Here is a 17,000-nt window from a genome sequence, read left to right as displayed (position 1 = left end):
GGAAAGAAAAGGCATTCTACATATGCTCGGGGAGACTCCCTTCTTCTGAGGTATGGCCATCAAACCCAGATTCCGGACTGAGGCGGGGCTGAAACCCGAGTCTTGGCCGCTCCATTTGTAACGTGGAGGGAGCGCTGGACGGCAGCAAAGATGTCCCCCAACCCCGGATATCCCAGGAAGATTGATGCCACCGCGGGGTGTGTGTGTGTTAGACTAGAGTAGGCGTCTGCCGCCGCACCCTGAGGTGCGAAGAGCCCCCAAGCAGCTTCAGGAAGCGGGCGCCCCCTGCCTGCGTCGTCCGCACGGCTGTGTGGGGAGGGTCCCCGGGAGCGCCCCTCTCCCGGACCCCAGCGTCCCCGGAGAGGTGGAGCAGAGGTGGCGGGGGCCCGGCCTTGGCCCGCCCCGTCCGGGCCGCTCGCATTGTGCAAGCGCGGCTCGGGCCGCCGCCGAGGGATGCGCTGGTGGTGCTGATGCTGCAGGGATGTTGCAGTATTTTGCGGCGGCGGCGCCTGATTGGCCGAGCCGCCCGCGGTGACGTCAGCGCCCGGCCCGGGTGCAGCAGGAGACGCCGATAAAACCCGCCGGCAGCAGCCCCGCCGCCTCCTCCAGCCGCGCCGCGCCCGCCGCCCACCTGCCCTTCCTCGCAGCCCGCCGCAGCCCCCGTAGCACCCGCCGCCACCGTCCGCAGCATGAGGGAGATCGTGCACATCCAGGCGGGCCAGTGTGGCAACCAGATCGGAGCCAAGGTAAAGGCGTGGGCGGGCCGCGGGGAGGGAGGTGCTGCTGGGCCCGCGGGCACCGGCACCCCCGCCCCGACGGCCCTCTGGAGGCGCAGGGTCTGGGCTTGGGCGCCTCTGGCTGCTCATCCTCGGCCTCCTCCTCGCCGAGGGAGAGGCGTTGCCCCGACGGGGCGAACGCTCCCCTGGAGCTCCCCTTACCTAGATCCGGGCGAGGCAGGCCGTTAGCTCGACTGCCAGGGCTGTGGAGCCGGTTCCCTCGCTTGACATCGGGGGTGGACTCGTCTTTCTCTGGGACGCTGTGGGCGTGGAGCTGCCCTGGGGCGCTGCGGGGCACAGTATCCTGCAAGGGAAGGCAGCGCCGGGCTCCCCGGGAGAGGAAGGGAAAGGCGCTGCTGCCACGCCCTCCTGCCCAAATGGCGGGCCTGGCCCACCTAGCCAGGGGCTGCAGGGGTGGCTGGGGGACCCTGATGCCCACCTGGGCGTCCTTGCAGAGAGAGTCCGTGGAAACTCGCCTGGCCGTCCTTTTGTTGTCCTCTTTCTTCTGGCTGCTTCCTGCCGGAGACAAAGAGGAGGAGTGGTCTCTCTCCCTCTTTCTTCCAGCCTCCCCCCCCCCCAGGCAAGGGTGCTGCTGCTGCCACACCCGGGAAGCAGCAGAATGACCCCTGAGTCGCTGGAACAAAGCCAGCGCCCTTGTCTGGTACAGCCATGACCTTGGCTAGGTGATGAGGCAACCCAAGCCCTTGACTAACGCAGCAGTTTTTTTCTCTCCTGACTACGGGAGGATCTATTTATGTTTGACCCTTATGTCCCACCTTTTCTTTGAGGAGGGTGGTGGCTGCTTCTCCCCCACCTTCCAGCCCTCTCTGGGGCAGAATCCCAGCAGTGGTTCTACAGGGTGGGGTTCCTGGCCAACCTCTTTGTCCTTCCTCCCCATCCCAACAAGTTCAGAAGTTTGGGTATTTGAAGCACCTTTTACCAGCCTTTTTCTTCCAGGGCAAAGAGGTCTTGTAAATGACTGATTGAGGCTTTAAAAAATTCCCATTGCCGCCTGGGATGTCTCCAACTCTGGACTAAGCATCTTCTGTCTCCCCCCCCCTCCAGTGCTGCCCCCCCCCCCAGTCTTGGCAGATGCAGGGCAGGGCACAATGACACCAAGCTGTCGACCATCCCAGACAGAGCAGTAGGGATTTTGAAGGGGGCACCCTCTTGTGCTGGAAGCCACTGGGTCCCTGCACCCATAGCTGTGCCTTGCTGAGGCACTGTTTCTGGTCATTTGTGGGTGGAAACCTCTGCACTTGGCTGGCGCAAATGTGTCATAGGAAAGCAGGGAGTTTCCTCTTTGTAGACAGCAAGCAGCTGACAACCCCTCCACCCTGCCCCATGTTCTACAAAAGGCAGCCTCCCCCAGCCAGATGTGTTAGGCTATAATCCAACACATCTGGAGGGAACCAGGTTCAGGAAGGCTGACCAAAGGCATGGCAAACACCAGTCTGGGTTTTTTTGTTTGTTTAGTCCAGAAAAAAAACCACTTGGGCATCTGAAACAGAGGAGGTTTTCTTGAATGGATGAGACAGCCTGGTTGCTATTCATCCAGGAGGCACCTGCTGCCATGACTTAGCACCGCAAAGACAGCCAATGATCCACTGAACCCCCACCACCACTTTCTCTCCCTGCTCCTCTCCTTTCCTCTCCTCTCCTCTCCTCCTCACCCACAACCCAGACATCTGTGCCTGCTCTGAATGAAAAGCAGGCCAAGATGCAGCAGCGTGATTGTGCCACTTAATGCTCTATCCCCATGGGGTGGGGGTAGGACAGCACAGCAGGCTGAGATCAAATCAGCCCTCTGGAGCTCTTCCACAGCTGAGCCTGGGAGCTCTCTCTCTCCCCCCGCCCCCTTAGGAGAAAGGGATAGTCTGGTCATTATGCAGGCTGCAGGGCGGTGGGTGAGGGGCATGGAGAACACCTGCCACTCCTCCATCCATCCATCCATTCCCTGGCCAGGAGGTTATTTAAGAAGCTGAATAATGAGGCTTGAAAGGCAGCCAGTGCCCCCTCCCCCCCTCCACCTTTCAGGTTTGTGGCAAGGATCCTGGCTGTTTCATGTCACAATACGCCAGCCTTCCTCAACCTAGTGCCCTCTGGATGTGTTGGACTGCAGCTCCCTTGTTCCCCAGCTGGGCTGGGAAAAGGTGCAATAGATCTTCTAAGGGATGAAGCATGCCTTTTTGTTTTTGAGGTGCTCCCAGAAGAGTGGTTCCTGGGGTTCCTTTCTTTTAAATCTGGTTGGCCATTTCCTACCATCCACCCCCAAATGCTGAGGAGGATTTTGTGTGATGCCAAAAAGAAGCAGGATAGATTTCACCTTGGAAAGCTTATCAGTTTCAGTTCTCAGCTTCTCTGGAACTGCATTACAAAAGGCAAGGAAATGGGATTACAAAGCTGTTAAAATTCCCCCAGGATTTGCTGCTTTGCTCTCTAATAAGATGCACTGGACTCTTCGGCAGCCAGTTATGAGTCATGGTGGTGGCGCTGAGGGCTAGCTTTCTACCTGGACTGGCTTTCTGCATGGGCTACCCTAAGCAGACTCGTACATATGTGAATTCTCATGAATAATTCATTGCAAACTCACCAGGTCCTGTAATTGACACATTCTGATCAATGCAGGATAGAGACTGGCCTTTGTGTGGGCACCTGGCTTGGCACAGCAGAGAGATTTAAGAGTTGTTGTTTTCCTTAAAGGGGACAATTTTAAGCCACTTGGCTGGTCTCCTGCATCACCCTGGCCACTGTATGCCCCAGGGAACTCTGCTGCCAAATTCAGAGCGTTGCTCTGAAAAGCCTTCTTTGAAGCAACAGTGGACCTGTGCCATGGCAAAGTTCTGTGCTTTATCCCTATCTTAAGACCTGACAGTTCTTTCATCGTGCCTTTGGGGTTCCCGTGAAACCCCTCAAAATGGGGCCAGGGACAATTTCAAAAAGGGTTTGCTGTCAGTCTATCACAGCCACATCTCACCCTTGATTCCAAGGAGCTCTGGGAAGTATGTGCTGTGCCTGATCCCATTTTATTATCTCATCCAGTGAGCCTTATGACCAAGCCCAGGGGGACTGAACTTGGGTCTTCCCAAAGCAAGTCAAACACACTTTCTGCAACACCATGCTAGCTCCCGGCAGGGCTTAGCCCTAGAATCTGCATGACATGCTGGGACCGAGTCCTCGAATACTTAGACGAGCGGGGCTTAGAACCCCTGACAATGTTCAGTGTGCTTCTGCCACTAAGTCATCTCGGGGCTCCCACTATGTACCTCATATATTAGGGTGTGCCATTTCCCACTCTGCTTCATTTTTAGAAATGAGTTGTCATTGAAGAGTCGTTCTAAAGGAGGATCTTTTGCACTCGCTGCTTGGCAGGGGCTGGGGAATCAGCCCTGTACCATGTGGACACCATCATGTTTACTGTCTTCCTGACCTTGCCATCAATTTCAATTTGTCCTCTTAGTAGCAAGAGCTCTCTGGTAATTAAAGCTCTGGAGATTGTGAGCATTGAGCTCACACCTCTTCTCTTCTCCACACGGCACAAACTGACTTAACAAGGACTGAGCCATCTTGTATAGCTGGGCCCAGACAAGCTTTTCTTTCCACCCTCCTAACTGCCTTTTAAAAATGCACATCCTTCAGTTTTGATGGAAAACCTCCATCAAAAGAAGTCCCATCCCCACCCCACCCCCCATCATCTGTAGGAATGCAGCATATCCCTTGTTCACAAGAAACCATTGGTCCAAGGTAAAATGCTAGAAACTGGATCACGAACTGGTATCCTTCCCGGTTCTCTGTGATGCTCTTGCTGCAGCCTGCGTAATACTGTTGGTCATTACAAGTTTGCACCAATAACCAGCAGTGGGAAGTCATGTGCTCTGTTGCCTGTGAGATGACGTTGCACAAATACAGTGTCTTTCTGGCATCATTTCAAAGGCGAAAGGCTGGGGTGCCTTTCAGAATGCGTGCAATGTCCTGATCAGTCCTCGGCCACCCGTGGCTTCAGGGCTAAACATTGCAGCTGAGTGTGGTGAGTTCTGCTGTGTGGCAATACCCAGTCTCAATGGCCTCATTTCTAGCAGGCTTAAATAATGATGGATGCTAAGCCAAGCAGCTGCTTAACCATCTCCGTGGCTGCGGTAAAGCATCTGCCTCTTACAAAACAAGCTAGGAGTGCCTTTAACAAAGCCTTCCCCAACCTGGTGCTCTCCAGATGTGTTGGACTGCAGCTCCCATCATTCCCAGCCAGCTGGGAGTTGTAGTCCAACACAGAGCTCCAGGTTGGGGAAGGCTGCTTTAAGGTAACAGGCAGTCACCATTTCAGCACCATGGCCAGATCCCCACAACAGTGCAGAACGCTGGCGAACGGAGCGCTGTGTAGGCTGCCACCTTCCCCTGCAGCCTTGCAAGCCGTCCCTGCCCTGGCGCTTGGGTCTGACACTGTGTCTCTTGGCTTGACGTCTTGCTGAAGGACTCTTCAGAAACCTACAGCTACCACATGTGGCTGAAGTTACCAATGTGACATTGGAGTAGTGACTCACATTTGGACCGAATCTCAACTAAGCGCTTCACTCATTCTGAAGGTCTGCCTGCATTTACACACTGCATTGCAGATTGAGCGACTGAGCAAGAGAAGAAGGAGCTAAAGGGGTAAAGCCAGTGCTCTGCCTAGCCCAAGACGATGCCTTCAGGAGGAGCTGACTTGGGATGCTTTTCTGGAAGTGCAAAACAGAAGAGCAATGGAATCTCCCAGCTTCTGATTCCACTTCTCAACTGCCTAACCTATGGGGACAACATCCCTTGACCCTCTCTAACCCCCTCCTGCTCTTTCCTTAGTTCTGGGAGGTGATCAGCGATGAGCATGGTATAGACCCCAGTGGGAACTACGTCGGCGACTCCGATTTGCAGCTGGAAAGGATCAGCGTCTATTACAATGAAGCGTCCTGTAAGTTGTGCTTCCTGCCCAGGTCTGGCTGCTCTTCCTGATGGCAGGAATAACCCATTAGGCAGAGGAACTTCCTCCTGGCCCCCTTTCTGGAAATGAGGCAGGACAATGGTTCCCACCCCATGTGGACAAGAATGTCCCTCCCCCTAAGAGCTTGCAGAGGCATCTTGCATGGCCTCCTATCCCCTCTCCCAATTAAGCAAGAGCAGCTATGCGAAGAGCATTCTGTGGCCATCACTCCCAGACACTGTTCTGCTGTTTTGCAATGTAATTGCAAAGGTGCACTTGCTGATGGCGGGCAAATGCTGCTTTGTGTTGGGCCCTCTAGTGCTTTCCGTTTGTCAGAGCAGGAGCAGAATGGCCCTAAAATAGCTCTGAACATCTGCCCAGTCTTCCTTGGAGGTCTGGATCTACAGACCTGCATAACAAACAGCCTCAGGAATTACCTGGCTGGTGCTGAGAACTGGGACAGGGGACAGGCTCTTTCCAATATGGGGAAGCAGCTTAGCTATGCATCCTTTCAGCACAGCATGGCTAACAGGAGAGTGAGTTTAGGGAGAGGTAGTGAGAAGCCCTGTGGTGTGTTCTCCTGATACAGCTCTTGGCAAAGGATTCCTCAGGTTCTGCAATGGAGAACTCATGCCAAGGATGGCTGTGAGTGGGCTGGGGCCTGCCAGTGCTCAGTTGCGGTCTTGCGGGGGTCACCATGCCAAGTGCGCACAAGGAAGGGAAATAATGGGGTGGATAGGGCTTGTTTAACCAGTTTCCAGAGGGGCAACAGTCATGTTATTCTGTTGTAGCAAAAACAAGAAAGAGTCTTGTGGCACCTTAAGGATGAACAAATTTATTCTGGTACAAGCTTTTGTGGACACTGCATCTGATGGTGTCCATTGTACATGAAAGCTTATGCAAAAATAAATTTGCTCATCCTTAAGGTACCACAGGACTCCGTGTTGCAGTCATCCCTAACCTGGTGCCCTCCAGATGTTTTGGACTACAACTCCCACCATTCATGGCCATTGGACATGCTAGCTGGGACTGATGGGCCTTGAAGTCCCAAACATCTGGAGAATACCAGCTTGGGAAAGGCTGTTCTATTGCTTTTGTTTATCGGTTTATAGCTGATTGCAATGCAGCCTGACTTGACTTGGCACAGTGGTCCATCTAGTGTGTTCCATTCAAGAGGACACCTTCTTTGTCCCTGCAGCTCACAAATATGTCCCTCGGGCCATCCTGGTGGACCTGGAGCCTGGCACCATGGACAGCGTTCGTTCAGGCGCTTTTGGACACCTCTTCAGACCAGACAACTTCATCTTTGGTATTGTCCCTCTTCTTCCTTCCGCTGCACCTCCTCTCTCCTCATACCTTCCCTAATTTAGCATCCAGATCCACACCAAGAAAATGGCTTGGTCTCTCCCCAGACGTGCATAACTCAAGCTGCTATATATTTGCAGGTTTGGGGAACTTATAGCTGCTGGCAAGGAAAGATGGAAAGTGGGGTGGTTTTAAGGAGAGGCTAGGTAAAAATCTTTCCAGGCTCAAGGATCTCCACTCCTTGGCTAGTCTATGCTCTTGCCTAATCCCTCTTTGGTTCTCGAGACTTAACCAGGAGTTTCCAACTCTGAGTCAAAACTTACAAAGGCAAAAGTCTTCAGCAGACTCTGACACTTCATGTGTCTTTTACTTTGTATACCTGAGCTCTTGTCCACCCTCTAGGTAGGAAATTGAAACTTTCCTCACATGCTATAAATATGGTCCACAAGGAATTGTTGCTTTTCTGGGCTTTCCCCTCCTTAGTTAAGACACGGCATTATTGTTTCTCCAAACAGTCTGAAATTTAGGAGTGGTATTTGTTCCTCAAGAGCTCCCAGAACCCTACCTAGTTTCCCTCAAAGTGATTTAGGAGCCTTGCACTGAAGATGGGAAGTGGATCTGAAGTGCAAATTGGGGGTGGGGAGGAAGGGCTCACCTTGTTCCCCACACCACTCCTGCACCATGGTGTCTTCTGGGGCTAGTCTCTGCCTGCCCCTTTGAAAAATCTGGCTAATGAGAATCTTCCCAGAGCTTCCAATGGAAGCAACTGGAAGAGGTGCAGCACAATACTATTGTATGTTTTCTCACTTATTAAATCAAGTGGGCTTTAGAGAACTCCAAATATTAATGACAGGTTCCCTTCTGGCCTTTTCTTTAACCATGTCCTGGCCTGTTTGCTGAAATCATCATTACTGCTGTGTGTCATACCTTAGGTCAGCGGTGGGCAACTGGTGACCCTCCAGATGTTTTGGCCCACAGTTCCCATGAGCCCTAGCCAGCATAGCCAGGTGCCCCTGGCTTCGGTGCATGCGTAGGTCTGTCCCTTCTCCAGTGCCCATTGAGGGGTGGCAGCAGAGCAAGGCATGGCACAGAGCAGTGTTGGCTGCCAGAGGGTGTCAGTGTCTCTTCCTTCACAGGTCAAAGCGGTGCTGGGAACAACTGGGCAAAGGGGCATTACACAGAAGGGGCCGAGCTGGTGGATTCTGTGCTGGATGTGGTGAGGAAGGAGTGTGAAAACTGCGACTGTCTGCAAGGCTTCCAGCTCACTCACTCCCTGGGTGGGGGGACAGGGTCCGGCATGGGGACCCTCCTTATTAGCAAAGTCCGCGAAGAATACCCCGACCGGATCATGAACACTTTCAGCGTGGTGCCTTCCCCCAAGGTGTCCGACACTGTGGTGGAGCCCTACAATGCCACCTTGTCCATACACCAACTGGTCGAGAACACAGATGAGACCTACTGCATCGACAATGAAGCCCTCTATGACATCTGCTTCCGGACCCTCAAGCTGGCCACCCCTACCTACGGAGACCTCAACCACCTCGTCTCAGCTACCATGAGCGGCGTCACCACCTCCCTGAGGTTCCCGGGGCAGCTCAACGCCGACCTGCGCAAGCTGGCTGTCAACATGGTCCCATTCCCCCGCCTTCACTTCTTCATGCCCGGCTTTGCCCCACTGACGGCTCGTGGCAGCCAGCAGTACCGAGCCCTGACAGTGCCTGAGCTCACCCAACAGATGTTTGATGCCAAGAACATGATGGCTGCCTGCGATCCCCGTCATGGCCGCTACCTCACCGTGGCCACTGTCTTCAGAGGCCGCATGTCCATGAAGGAGGTGGATGAACAGATGCTGGCCATCCAGAGCAAGAACAGCAGCTACTTTGTGGAGTGGATCCCGAACAACGTCAAGGTGGCTGTGTGCGACATCCCGCCCCGGGGCCTGAAGATGTCCTCGACCTTCATTGGCAACAGCACTGCCATCCAGGAGCTCTTCAAGCGCATCTCGGAGCAGTTCACGGCCATGTTCCGGCGCAAGGCCTTCCTCCACTGGTACACAGGTGAGGGCATGGATGAGATGGAGTTCACAGAGGCAGAGAGCAACATGAACGACTTGGTCTCAGAGTACCAGCAGTACCAGGATGCCACAGCTGAAGAGGAGGGAGAGATGTACGAAGATGACGAGGAGGAATCGGAAGCCCAGGGTGCCAAGTGAGGGGCCTGGGCTGTGGGCAGTGCTCAGTTCCTTCCAACAAGAGCAGAGCATCAACACGGCCCTATCGTCACCACCGCCCTCCATTTTCCTACTCATTTGCTGAGTTGTAGGCAACCAGCTTCTAGTTGCTTCTGACCCAAGGGTTCCAAAACTTAAAAAGTTCAGTATTTAACCATCTCTCCCCCCATGTCCTCTCCCCTCCCCTCCCACCAGTTTTATGAGTTAGTGCAGCTTCCTCTGTCCATGACTTTGATAACTTCAAGGGCCCTGGTCTTTATTTTTTACTGGTCTGTGTCTATTTTTATGTTTTGGAATACTTAATAAATTGATTGCTGTCCAGCATCTTGGCTGTCCCATTTCTAGCATTTGGCGGGTGGGGGAAAAGGACCTACATAAGTATTGAGGTATGAGATAACCAGTCCCTTGGGCACTGTTTGGTGGCTTCCTCTGTGTGTCTGTGCATGTCTGAAATGTAAGAGTTAGCTAGGAGTCACTCACAAGGCCCTCGGCTCTTTCAAAACCCAGCCTTGTCTACTGTGGCCAAGCAACAGGCTTGCTGTTGAACAGTCTTTATCATCATCAAGAACCGGAGCAATGCAACCATTGCTTATGATGCTCAGTATTAATCTTCTTTGCATCAGTTCCCAACCTCATGCCCTCCAGACAGCAACTCTCGACATTCCTGACCATTGCCCGTGTTGGCTGAGGCTGATGGGAGTTGAAGTCCAAAACATCTGGGAGGCACCAGGTTGGGGGAGGTTGCTTTGCACTGAGGATAGCCACTGGCATGAATAGCATGGGCAGCAGGGTGGTGTGCACAACCTGAGCTGATTCTGTAGAAGCCCATCAGTAGTTCTGCTTGGAAAGAGCTAAGATGGGAACCTTTCTGCAACGCGCTCTAGCATAGCGACTGGCTGCCCCTGGTGCCGTGGAGCCAGAGCTCACATGGGCAAAGCCCCAGGACTTTATTTGATTTATTAGCTGCCCATCTGACCAGCTACGTGGCCACTCTAGGTGGTGTACAATACTAATAACAAATGTACATAATTTTGGATTAGCAGGGATGATGGCATTATCCGCCACCCCCTCAGAGTTCCGTTTCCTCTGAATGCAGCTACAGTCCTCACAGTAGCTATGGAGGGGTGGGGGGATGGATTTTTTCAGCAACAATATATTGCTGTGAGCTATCACTGTTTGTTAACGTTTATGTACTGCCTTATTTGCTAAAAAGCCATCAAGGCAGTGTACAACAATACAACCTTAAGACAAGAACATTAAAAGCGGTGAAACCACTACACAATACAAAAGACAAAATTAAAAGGATGTGCCTTCACACCTTTTCTAAATGCCTGGGGAGTGTGGGGCAGTCGTCCTTGCAAGAGCACATGGCCCAGGTTGGGAGCAACATAGCAGGAAGCTGTTTTCGCCCAAGCCTGACCAAGGGGCCTCTGAGGTGAGGTGCTGGAGTCAGAAAGCGCTGGAACAGGTCTGCTGACATGGAGATGAAGTATTTTCCCCTAGTGTTGGGAAAAGAAACTCCTGGAAAATCGTGAGCTGGTGGTCTTATGCTGTTGGGAGACATGTTATATCTTTCCCTTTCTCATACCGTCTGCGGTGTCTCCACCAAAGTCCAACATGCTAACTACTACACTGCCCTTTGCAAGATCACTAATCCATGGCTGTCAGCGGATCCTAATAAAGTGGCTATGTGCTCTGTGTGTGTGTGTGTGTGGGGGGGGTGCGCGCGCGTGCACTTGCCCATGCGTGAACACACAGCGAGATCAGCCTTCCCCCACCTGGCACCCTCTAGATGTCTTGGACTATAACTCCCAGCATGCCCCAGGTGGCCGTGCTGGGAGTTGTAGTCCAGCACATCTAGAAGGCGCTGGGTGGAGGAAGGCTGCTAGAGGTGAACACAGCTGCCTGCACTGTTGGGCTCTTCTTGGGGGAACTGTTACAATAAGTGCCTGCACGTCCAGGTTTGCCATTGCGCCACTGCTGCCTGCCAGCTCTGAGGGCAAACGGAGAGGCAGTCCATGGCCCTTTCTAGACACAGACGGGACTAGGATTGATCTACTCTCGGGGCCAATTTATTATAAGCTGTTGGGTGAGGATCTTCCTGCCTTGAGGAGGGCTTGTCATTGTGACAAATGTGCAATGGAGTCCCCAGTGGTGTCCTTTGACTCTGGGGACACAGGCCAAGATAGCAACAGTGTGCTGCTTCGAAAATAGGTGGCGCTGGACCCAAAATGAGAGCCTAGCACAGGGTCCCTTGTGACACTGATGGGTGCCCTCTCAGTGGGGCCCTAAATCTTCTGAGCCTCAAGAAGTGCTAAACTGGCTGTTGCAGCATCCATCATCTGCGAAGCAGCTCTAAACCTGGCTATAGGCTAATCGTGTAGAGCACATCAGATGCCTGCAGGGGGAGCGAGGGTCCTCAGTCCATGCTGCTCACCCACCCACCAGGCTGATGGGAATAACAGCATGCCCCGTGCAAGCCTTGCGTTGCAGCTGGGACAGGGAAGGGTGTTAAGAACATAAGAAGAACCCTGCTGGATCAGCCCAAAGGTCCATCTAGTCCAGCACTCTGTTCCCATGGTGGCCAACCAGCTGTTGACCAGGAACCCACAAGCAGGGCATGAGCGCAACAGCACCCTCCCACCCATGTTCCCCAGCAACTGGTGTACACAGGGTCACTGCCTCTGGTACTGAAGGTAGCACATAACCATCAAGACTAGTAGCCATTGATAGCCCTCTCCTCCAAGAATTTGTCCAACCCCCTTTTAAAGCCATCCACCTTGGTGGTCATCACGACATCCTGTGGCAGCAAGTTCCACAGTTCAACCATGCACTGTGTGAAGAAGTACTGACTGTTCCAGAGGGGTGGGGCAGCATCTTCTTGTGCTCCATCTGTGCTCCAAGCCAGGAAGATGAACCTTCTATGTGACGCACCATACAGAAGTGTGGAGGTATGATGAGTCTGGTGGTCCATTTGCACAAGGATTGGGGAACCTCCTGCACTTGAGGGCTGAATCCAGCTCAAGAGAGGCTCATGGGGGCCACACTCCAGTGGAGGGTGGTAAAAAGCAGGCAGGGCCAAAAATACCAGCCTGGTGTAGCCTCGAGCTCTTCTTGCCAGTATGGACGCCTCAGGGGGGCATTTCAACCTTTCAGAATGGGAGGAAACTTGCACAAAAGCTGGGAAACCACCAAAATAATGATGGTTGGGGGAAAGAGGGTGAGACCCTCTGGGGAACCCCTGCAGGCTAGAATGGGGCCCCAAGAGGGCTGCATTTGGCCCCAGGCCTGAGGTTTCCCAACCTGCCCTTACCCCCTTTGCCCTGGCTAGGACACATGGCCCTCCTTCGAGATTCATTGTGGTTGCCGCTGCTGCCTCAGTCTAACATCGCTCGCTCTCGCTCTCGCTCCCTCTGCCCGGGTCATCTTTCCAAGCGGCATCACTGGCCCAAGGCAACAATGTCTCCCCTCCTCTGCTGCACCACACCACCTCCAAGATGCCCCACTGGGACCCTTCCAGTGCTGCAGAGGGTGCTGGGTGTCCTTTGTCTTCCTCTCAGAGGAGCACAGGAAGCAGCCTTTCCTACAGGGTCAGACCCTCAGTCCATCTTGCTCAGGATTGTCTACACTGGTAGTAAGCAGCCTGCTGCCCTCCAGATGTTTTAGACTACAATGCCAATAAGCTCCAGCCAGCATGGCCAGGGGTCAGGGATTATGGGAGTTACTGCAGCCCAAAACATCTGGAACAAAACCACGTGGGCCCCTGGCCTGCACTGATGAAGAGCAGCTCACCTGGGTTCCAGAGAGGGATCTCTCCCAGTCCTACGTGGAGATGCTGGGGATTGGACTCGGGACCTTCTGTATGCAAAGCAGGGGCTCCACCATGGAGCTTCAGGGCCTTCCAGTGGCAGTCCCACCACTCTCAGTAAACTATGGTGTCTTGAGTAGCATTGGCAGGAATAAATCCCAGAGGTGTAGTACCTGCCTTAGTCTGTTTCTGAAAAACCAGGACCTTTCTAGTTACAAGACTTTTATTGTCAGAGGGCAGGGATGGGTGTGGGAGCAAAGAACCTACAGTGGATGCAGGTGAGGGACAAACCAGATCCATATTTTCCTCTCTCCATCTGGATCCTGTAGGCCACATCAATGCCGGCTCGTTTCTGGAAGGCCCTTGGGCAAGACACCCTCAATGGCCCCTTCCTCAGTGAGCTTCTCGCCTTCTCACCAGCTGCTCTTGCTCCTCGTAAGAACATCAGAAGAGCCCTGAGGCTGGATCAGACCCAGGGTCCATCTAGTCCAGCATGCTGTTTACACAGTGACCAACAGCTGCCCACAGGAGACCCACAAGCAGAACAGGAGGGCAAGCGCAGCCCCCTGCCCGTGGTCCCCAGCAACTGGTGTACACAGGCTCACTGCCTCTGGTACTGGAGGTAGCACAGACCCATCAGGACTAACAGCCATGGATAGCTTTTTCCTGTTCAGGTTAACCTCATGGAAGACTGCAGTAGCAGATGGAAATTCTGAATAGAAAGCAATGTATCCTAGGTTCTCTGCCCTTGAGCTGATCCCGAGTGGCAGAACCTCCACCCCACCTCTGCTTGTTTCTTGGAATCTGCTGTGCAAGTTTTTGTGGCCAGTTTGGTATCACTGCCCACCCGTGGGGCTTTTCTGGCATGCCTTGGCAGATCCAGAAGGCTCCAGCTGTGTTCTCACCTTGGACTTGTAAATAAATCCCTGGTGAGATCCTTTCTGGCCTCTCGTCATGTCGCTCCAGAGAGAGAAGATTGGGAAGGAGGGGTATGCCGAAAAATTGTCTGCCTTGTGGCCTGAAACAGTCCAAGCCAGACTTCTGCAATTAGGAGAGGGGCTGTGGCTCCGTGGCAGAGCCCCTGCTTTGCATGCAGAAGGTCTCAGGTTCAATCCCTGACATCTCCAGGTAGGGCTGGAAAAACCCCTGTCTAAAATCCTGCAGCCAATACTGGGCTGGTTGGGGATGAAGCGTATAAGGCAGCTTCTGATGATTGTTTAATGGGCACTTAAAATGCTGTATCCAGTGGGATATATCTCTGAGCAAAGCAGTTCAAGATCATTGCACAAGATGTGAACCAAGAAGCCAATCCAAGCAGCAGGGATTTGGGGGATCCATCTGCTAAACTCTACATCAGGCAGATGGTGGAGGAACACAACTTGTGGTGCTCCAGATGTTTTGGCCTATAGCGCCAATCAGCCCTTGCCAGCATAGCCAGTGGTGATGGCTGATGGGAGTTGTAGGCCAAAACATCTGGAGAGCCACAAGTTGCCCAGTGCTGATCCAGACAAAGACTCTCAGCCTAACCTACCTCACAGGGTTATTGTGAGGATAAAATGGAGGAGGAGCTTCAAAGTCTGCTTCAGACTTTGAAGCTTTGGGAAGGAAACTCAAGAACTTTGGGGCCCAGATAGTTTTCTCATCCATCCTTCCAGTAGTTAGAAGAGGAATAGAAAGGGAATGAAAAATACTCTGGGTGAATGACTGGCTACGAAGGTGGTGCCGACGAGAGAGATTTGGATTCTGGGACCACGGGCTATACTTCCTGGAAGATGGGCTGTTGGCAAGGGACGGGCTGCACCTCACAAAGGATGGGAAGAATGTGTTTGGCCACAGCATGAAGAACTTCATCAGGAGGGCTTGTTCAGTTTAAACTGAATCCTACGGGGAAGGGAGATGTAAAGTTGGGGGTAACAATGGATGTAGGTGCATGCACTGCAATGGAGAGAACAGCTCTGATAGCACCCAATAATAGTCTTCAGACACATGTAGGAAGACAGCCAGACTATGAAGCACATGGTCTTCGATGCCCAGAGTACGGGAAACAAACAGAACGAACTTGAACTCTTAATACAGGAGGGAAATTATGACTTGATAGGTATAACTGAGACTTGGTGGGATGATTCCCATGACTGGAATACAGCAATTGAAGGCTATAACTTGTTCAAAAAGAACAGGAGGAACAGAAAGGGAGGTGGGGTTGCACTGTATGTGAAAAATACATATCTCTGCACAGAAATACAGGAGGAGGAGCTTGGTAGCCCCATTGAGAGCATCTGGATCAAAATAAATGGAGCAAAGAATTAAAGGAACCTGGTGGTCGGAGTCTACTACCGGCCACCCAACCAAGGAGAAGATGAGGATGAAACTTTTGAAAAGCAAATTGCCAATGTTTTAAGGAAGCATGATGTAGTAGTAATGGGGGACTTCAATTTCCCCGATATTTGTTGAGAGACAAATTCTGCAAAACATGGCCCCGCCAGGAAATTCCTGACTTGTGTGGCGGATAACTTCCTCCTACAGAAAGTAGAGGAAGGAACTAGAGGATCGGCTATCCTTGACTTGATCCTAACCAACAGAGATGACTTAGTGGATCAAGTAGCAGTTACAGGAACTCTGGGGGAAAGCAACCATGTTGTACTTGAGTTCTTGGTTCTAAGGGAAGCAAAAACCGAGTGTAGTCAAACGCGTACCCTGGATTTTAGGAAAGCTGATTTTAATAAACTCAGAACAATGATCAGTAAAGTCCCATGGCAAGCGACGCTAACGAGAAAAGGAGTCCAAGATGGGTGGGAGCTTTTAAAAAAGGAAACTCTCAAGGCACAATCACAAACAATTCCAACAAGAAGAAAAGGTGGAAGACAACAGAAGAAGCCAATGTGGCTTCACAAAAAGCTTAGGGATGACCTGAAAACAAAGAAGGACACATATAGGAAGTGGAACGAAGGCCAAGTAACAAAGGAAGAGTACAGGCAGGTAGCACAGAATTGCAGGGATGGCGTCAGGAAGGCTAAAGCTGAGAACGAGCTGAGGTTAGCGAGGGATGCTAAAAACAACAAAAAGGCATTCTTCAGCTACGTGCATAGTAAAAGGCAGAGGAAAGAAATGGTGGTTCAGCTATTAAATCAGGATGGCAAAACGATAACAGATGACAAAGAAAAGGCAGAGGTGCTCAATTCCTACTTTGGCTCAGTCTTCTCCCAAAAGAGGGTCTATGACCCCCCTGGCAAAGGCGAAGTACAGACTGAAGGGGCAGGATTGCAGCTTGAGATCGATAGGCATATGGTCAAGGAACACCTCATTACTTTGAATGAGTTCAAATCTCCAGGGCCAGATGAACTGCATCCTAGAGTCATAAAGGAACTGGCAGAAGAACTCTCAGAACCGCTGTCTATTCTCTTTGAGAAATCATGGAGGACGGGGGAAGTGCCAGATGACTGGAGGAGGGCTAATGTTGTCCCTATCTTCAAAAAGGGTAAAAAGGAGGAACCTGGGAACTACAGAATGGCAAATGCTCTTTTGGGCTGCATTAATAGAAGCTTAGCTTCCAAATCCCGGGAAGTACTAGTGCCCCTCTGCTCAGCACTGGTTAGGCCTCATCTGGAGTACTGTGTCCAGTTCTGGGCACCACACTTTAAGAAGGATGCAGACAAACTGGACAGGGTTCAGAGGAGGGCAACAAAGATGATCAGGGGACTGGAAACAAAGCCCTATGAAGAGAGACTGAAAGAAATGGGCATGTTTAGCCTTGAGAAGAGAAGACTGAGGGGAGATATGATAGCGCTCTTCAAGGACTTGAAAGGTTGTCCCAGAGAGGAAGGCCAGGATCTCTTCTCCATCATCCCAGAGTGCAGGATACGGAATAATGGGCTCAAGATTCCGGCTGCACATCAGGAGAAACTTCCTGACTGTTAGAGCAATACGACAATG

General features: G+C 52.3%; 1 protein-coding gene across 1 annotated transcript; it reads left to right on the top strand.

Annotated features, from left to right (window-relative positions):
* Positions 1-293: 293 nt before the first annotated feature.
* Positions 294-9,579, top strand: TUBB3 (tubulin beta 3 class III). The gene is made up of 4 exons (XM_084812649.1): positions 294-746; positions 5,610-5,718; positions 6,926-7,036; positions 8,169-9,579. Exons 1-4 carry the CDS (start codon positions 690-692, stop codon positions 9,242-9,244), a joined length of 1,353 nt encoding a protein of 450 aa, XP_084668775.1. The 5' UTR covers positions 294-689; the 3' UTR covers positions 9,245-9,579.
* Positions 9,580-17,000: the final 7,421 nt, after the last annotated feature.

The sequence above is a fragment of the Heloderma suspectum genome, chromosome 8 (genome assembly GCF_057233095.1).
Source record: "Heloderma suspectum isolate Gila_16-S chromosome 8, 16-S_ref, whole genome shotgun sequence".
Lineage (NCBI taxonomy): Eukaryota > Metazoa > Chordata > Lepidosauria > Squamata > Helodermatidae > Heloderma > Heloderma suspectum.
The sequence above is the reverse complement of the archived record's forward strand: the minus strand, read 5'-3'. Positions and strand labels throughout refer to the sequence as shown.

Coding starts and splice junctions, on each gene's coding strand:
- TUBB3 (XM_084812649.1), top strand. CDS start 690: ATGAGGGAGATCGTGCACATCCAGGCGGGCCAGTGTGGCAACCAGATC. Junction 5,719..6,925: donor CTATTACAATGAAGCGTCCT/GTAAGTTGTGCT, acceptor TTGTCCCTGCAG/CTCACAAATATGTCCCTCGG. Junction 7,037..8,168: donor ACCAGACAACTTCATCTTTG/GTATTGTCCCTC, acceptor CTTCCTTCACAG/GTCAAAGCGGTGCTGGGAAC.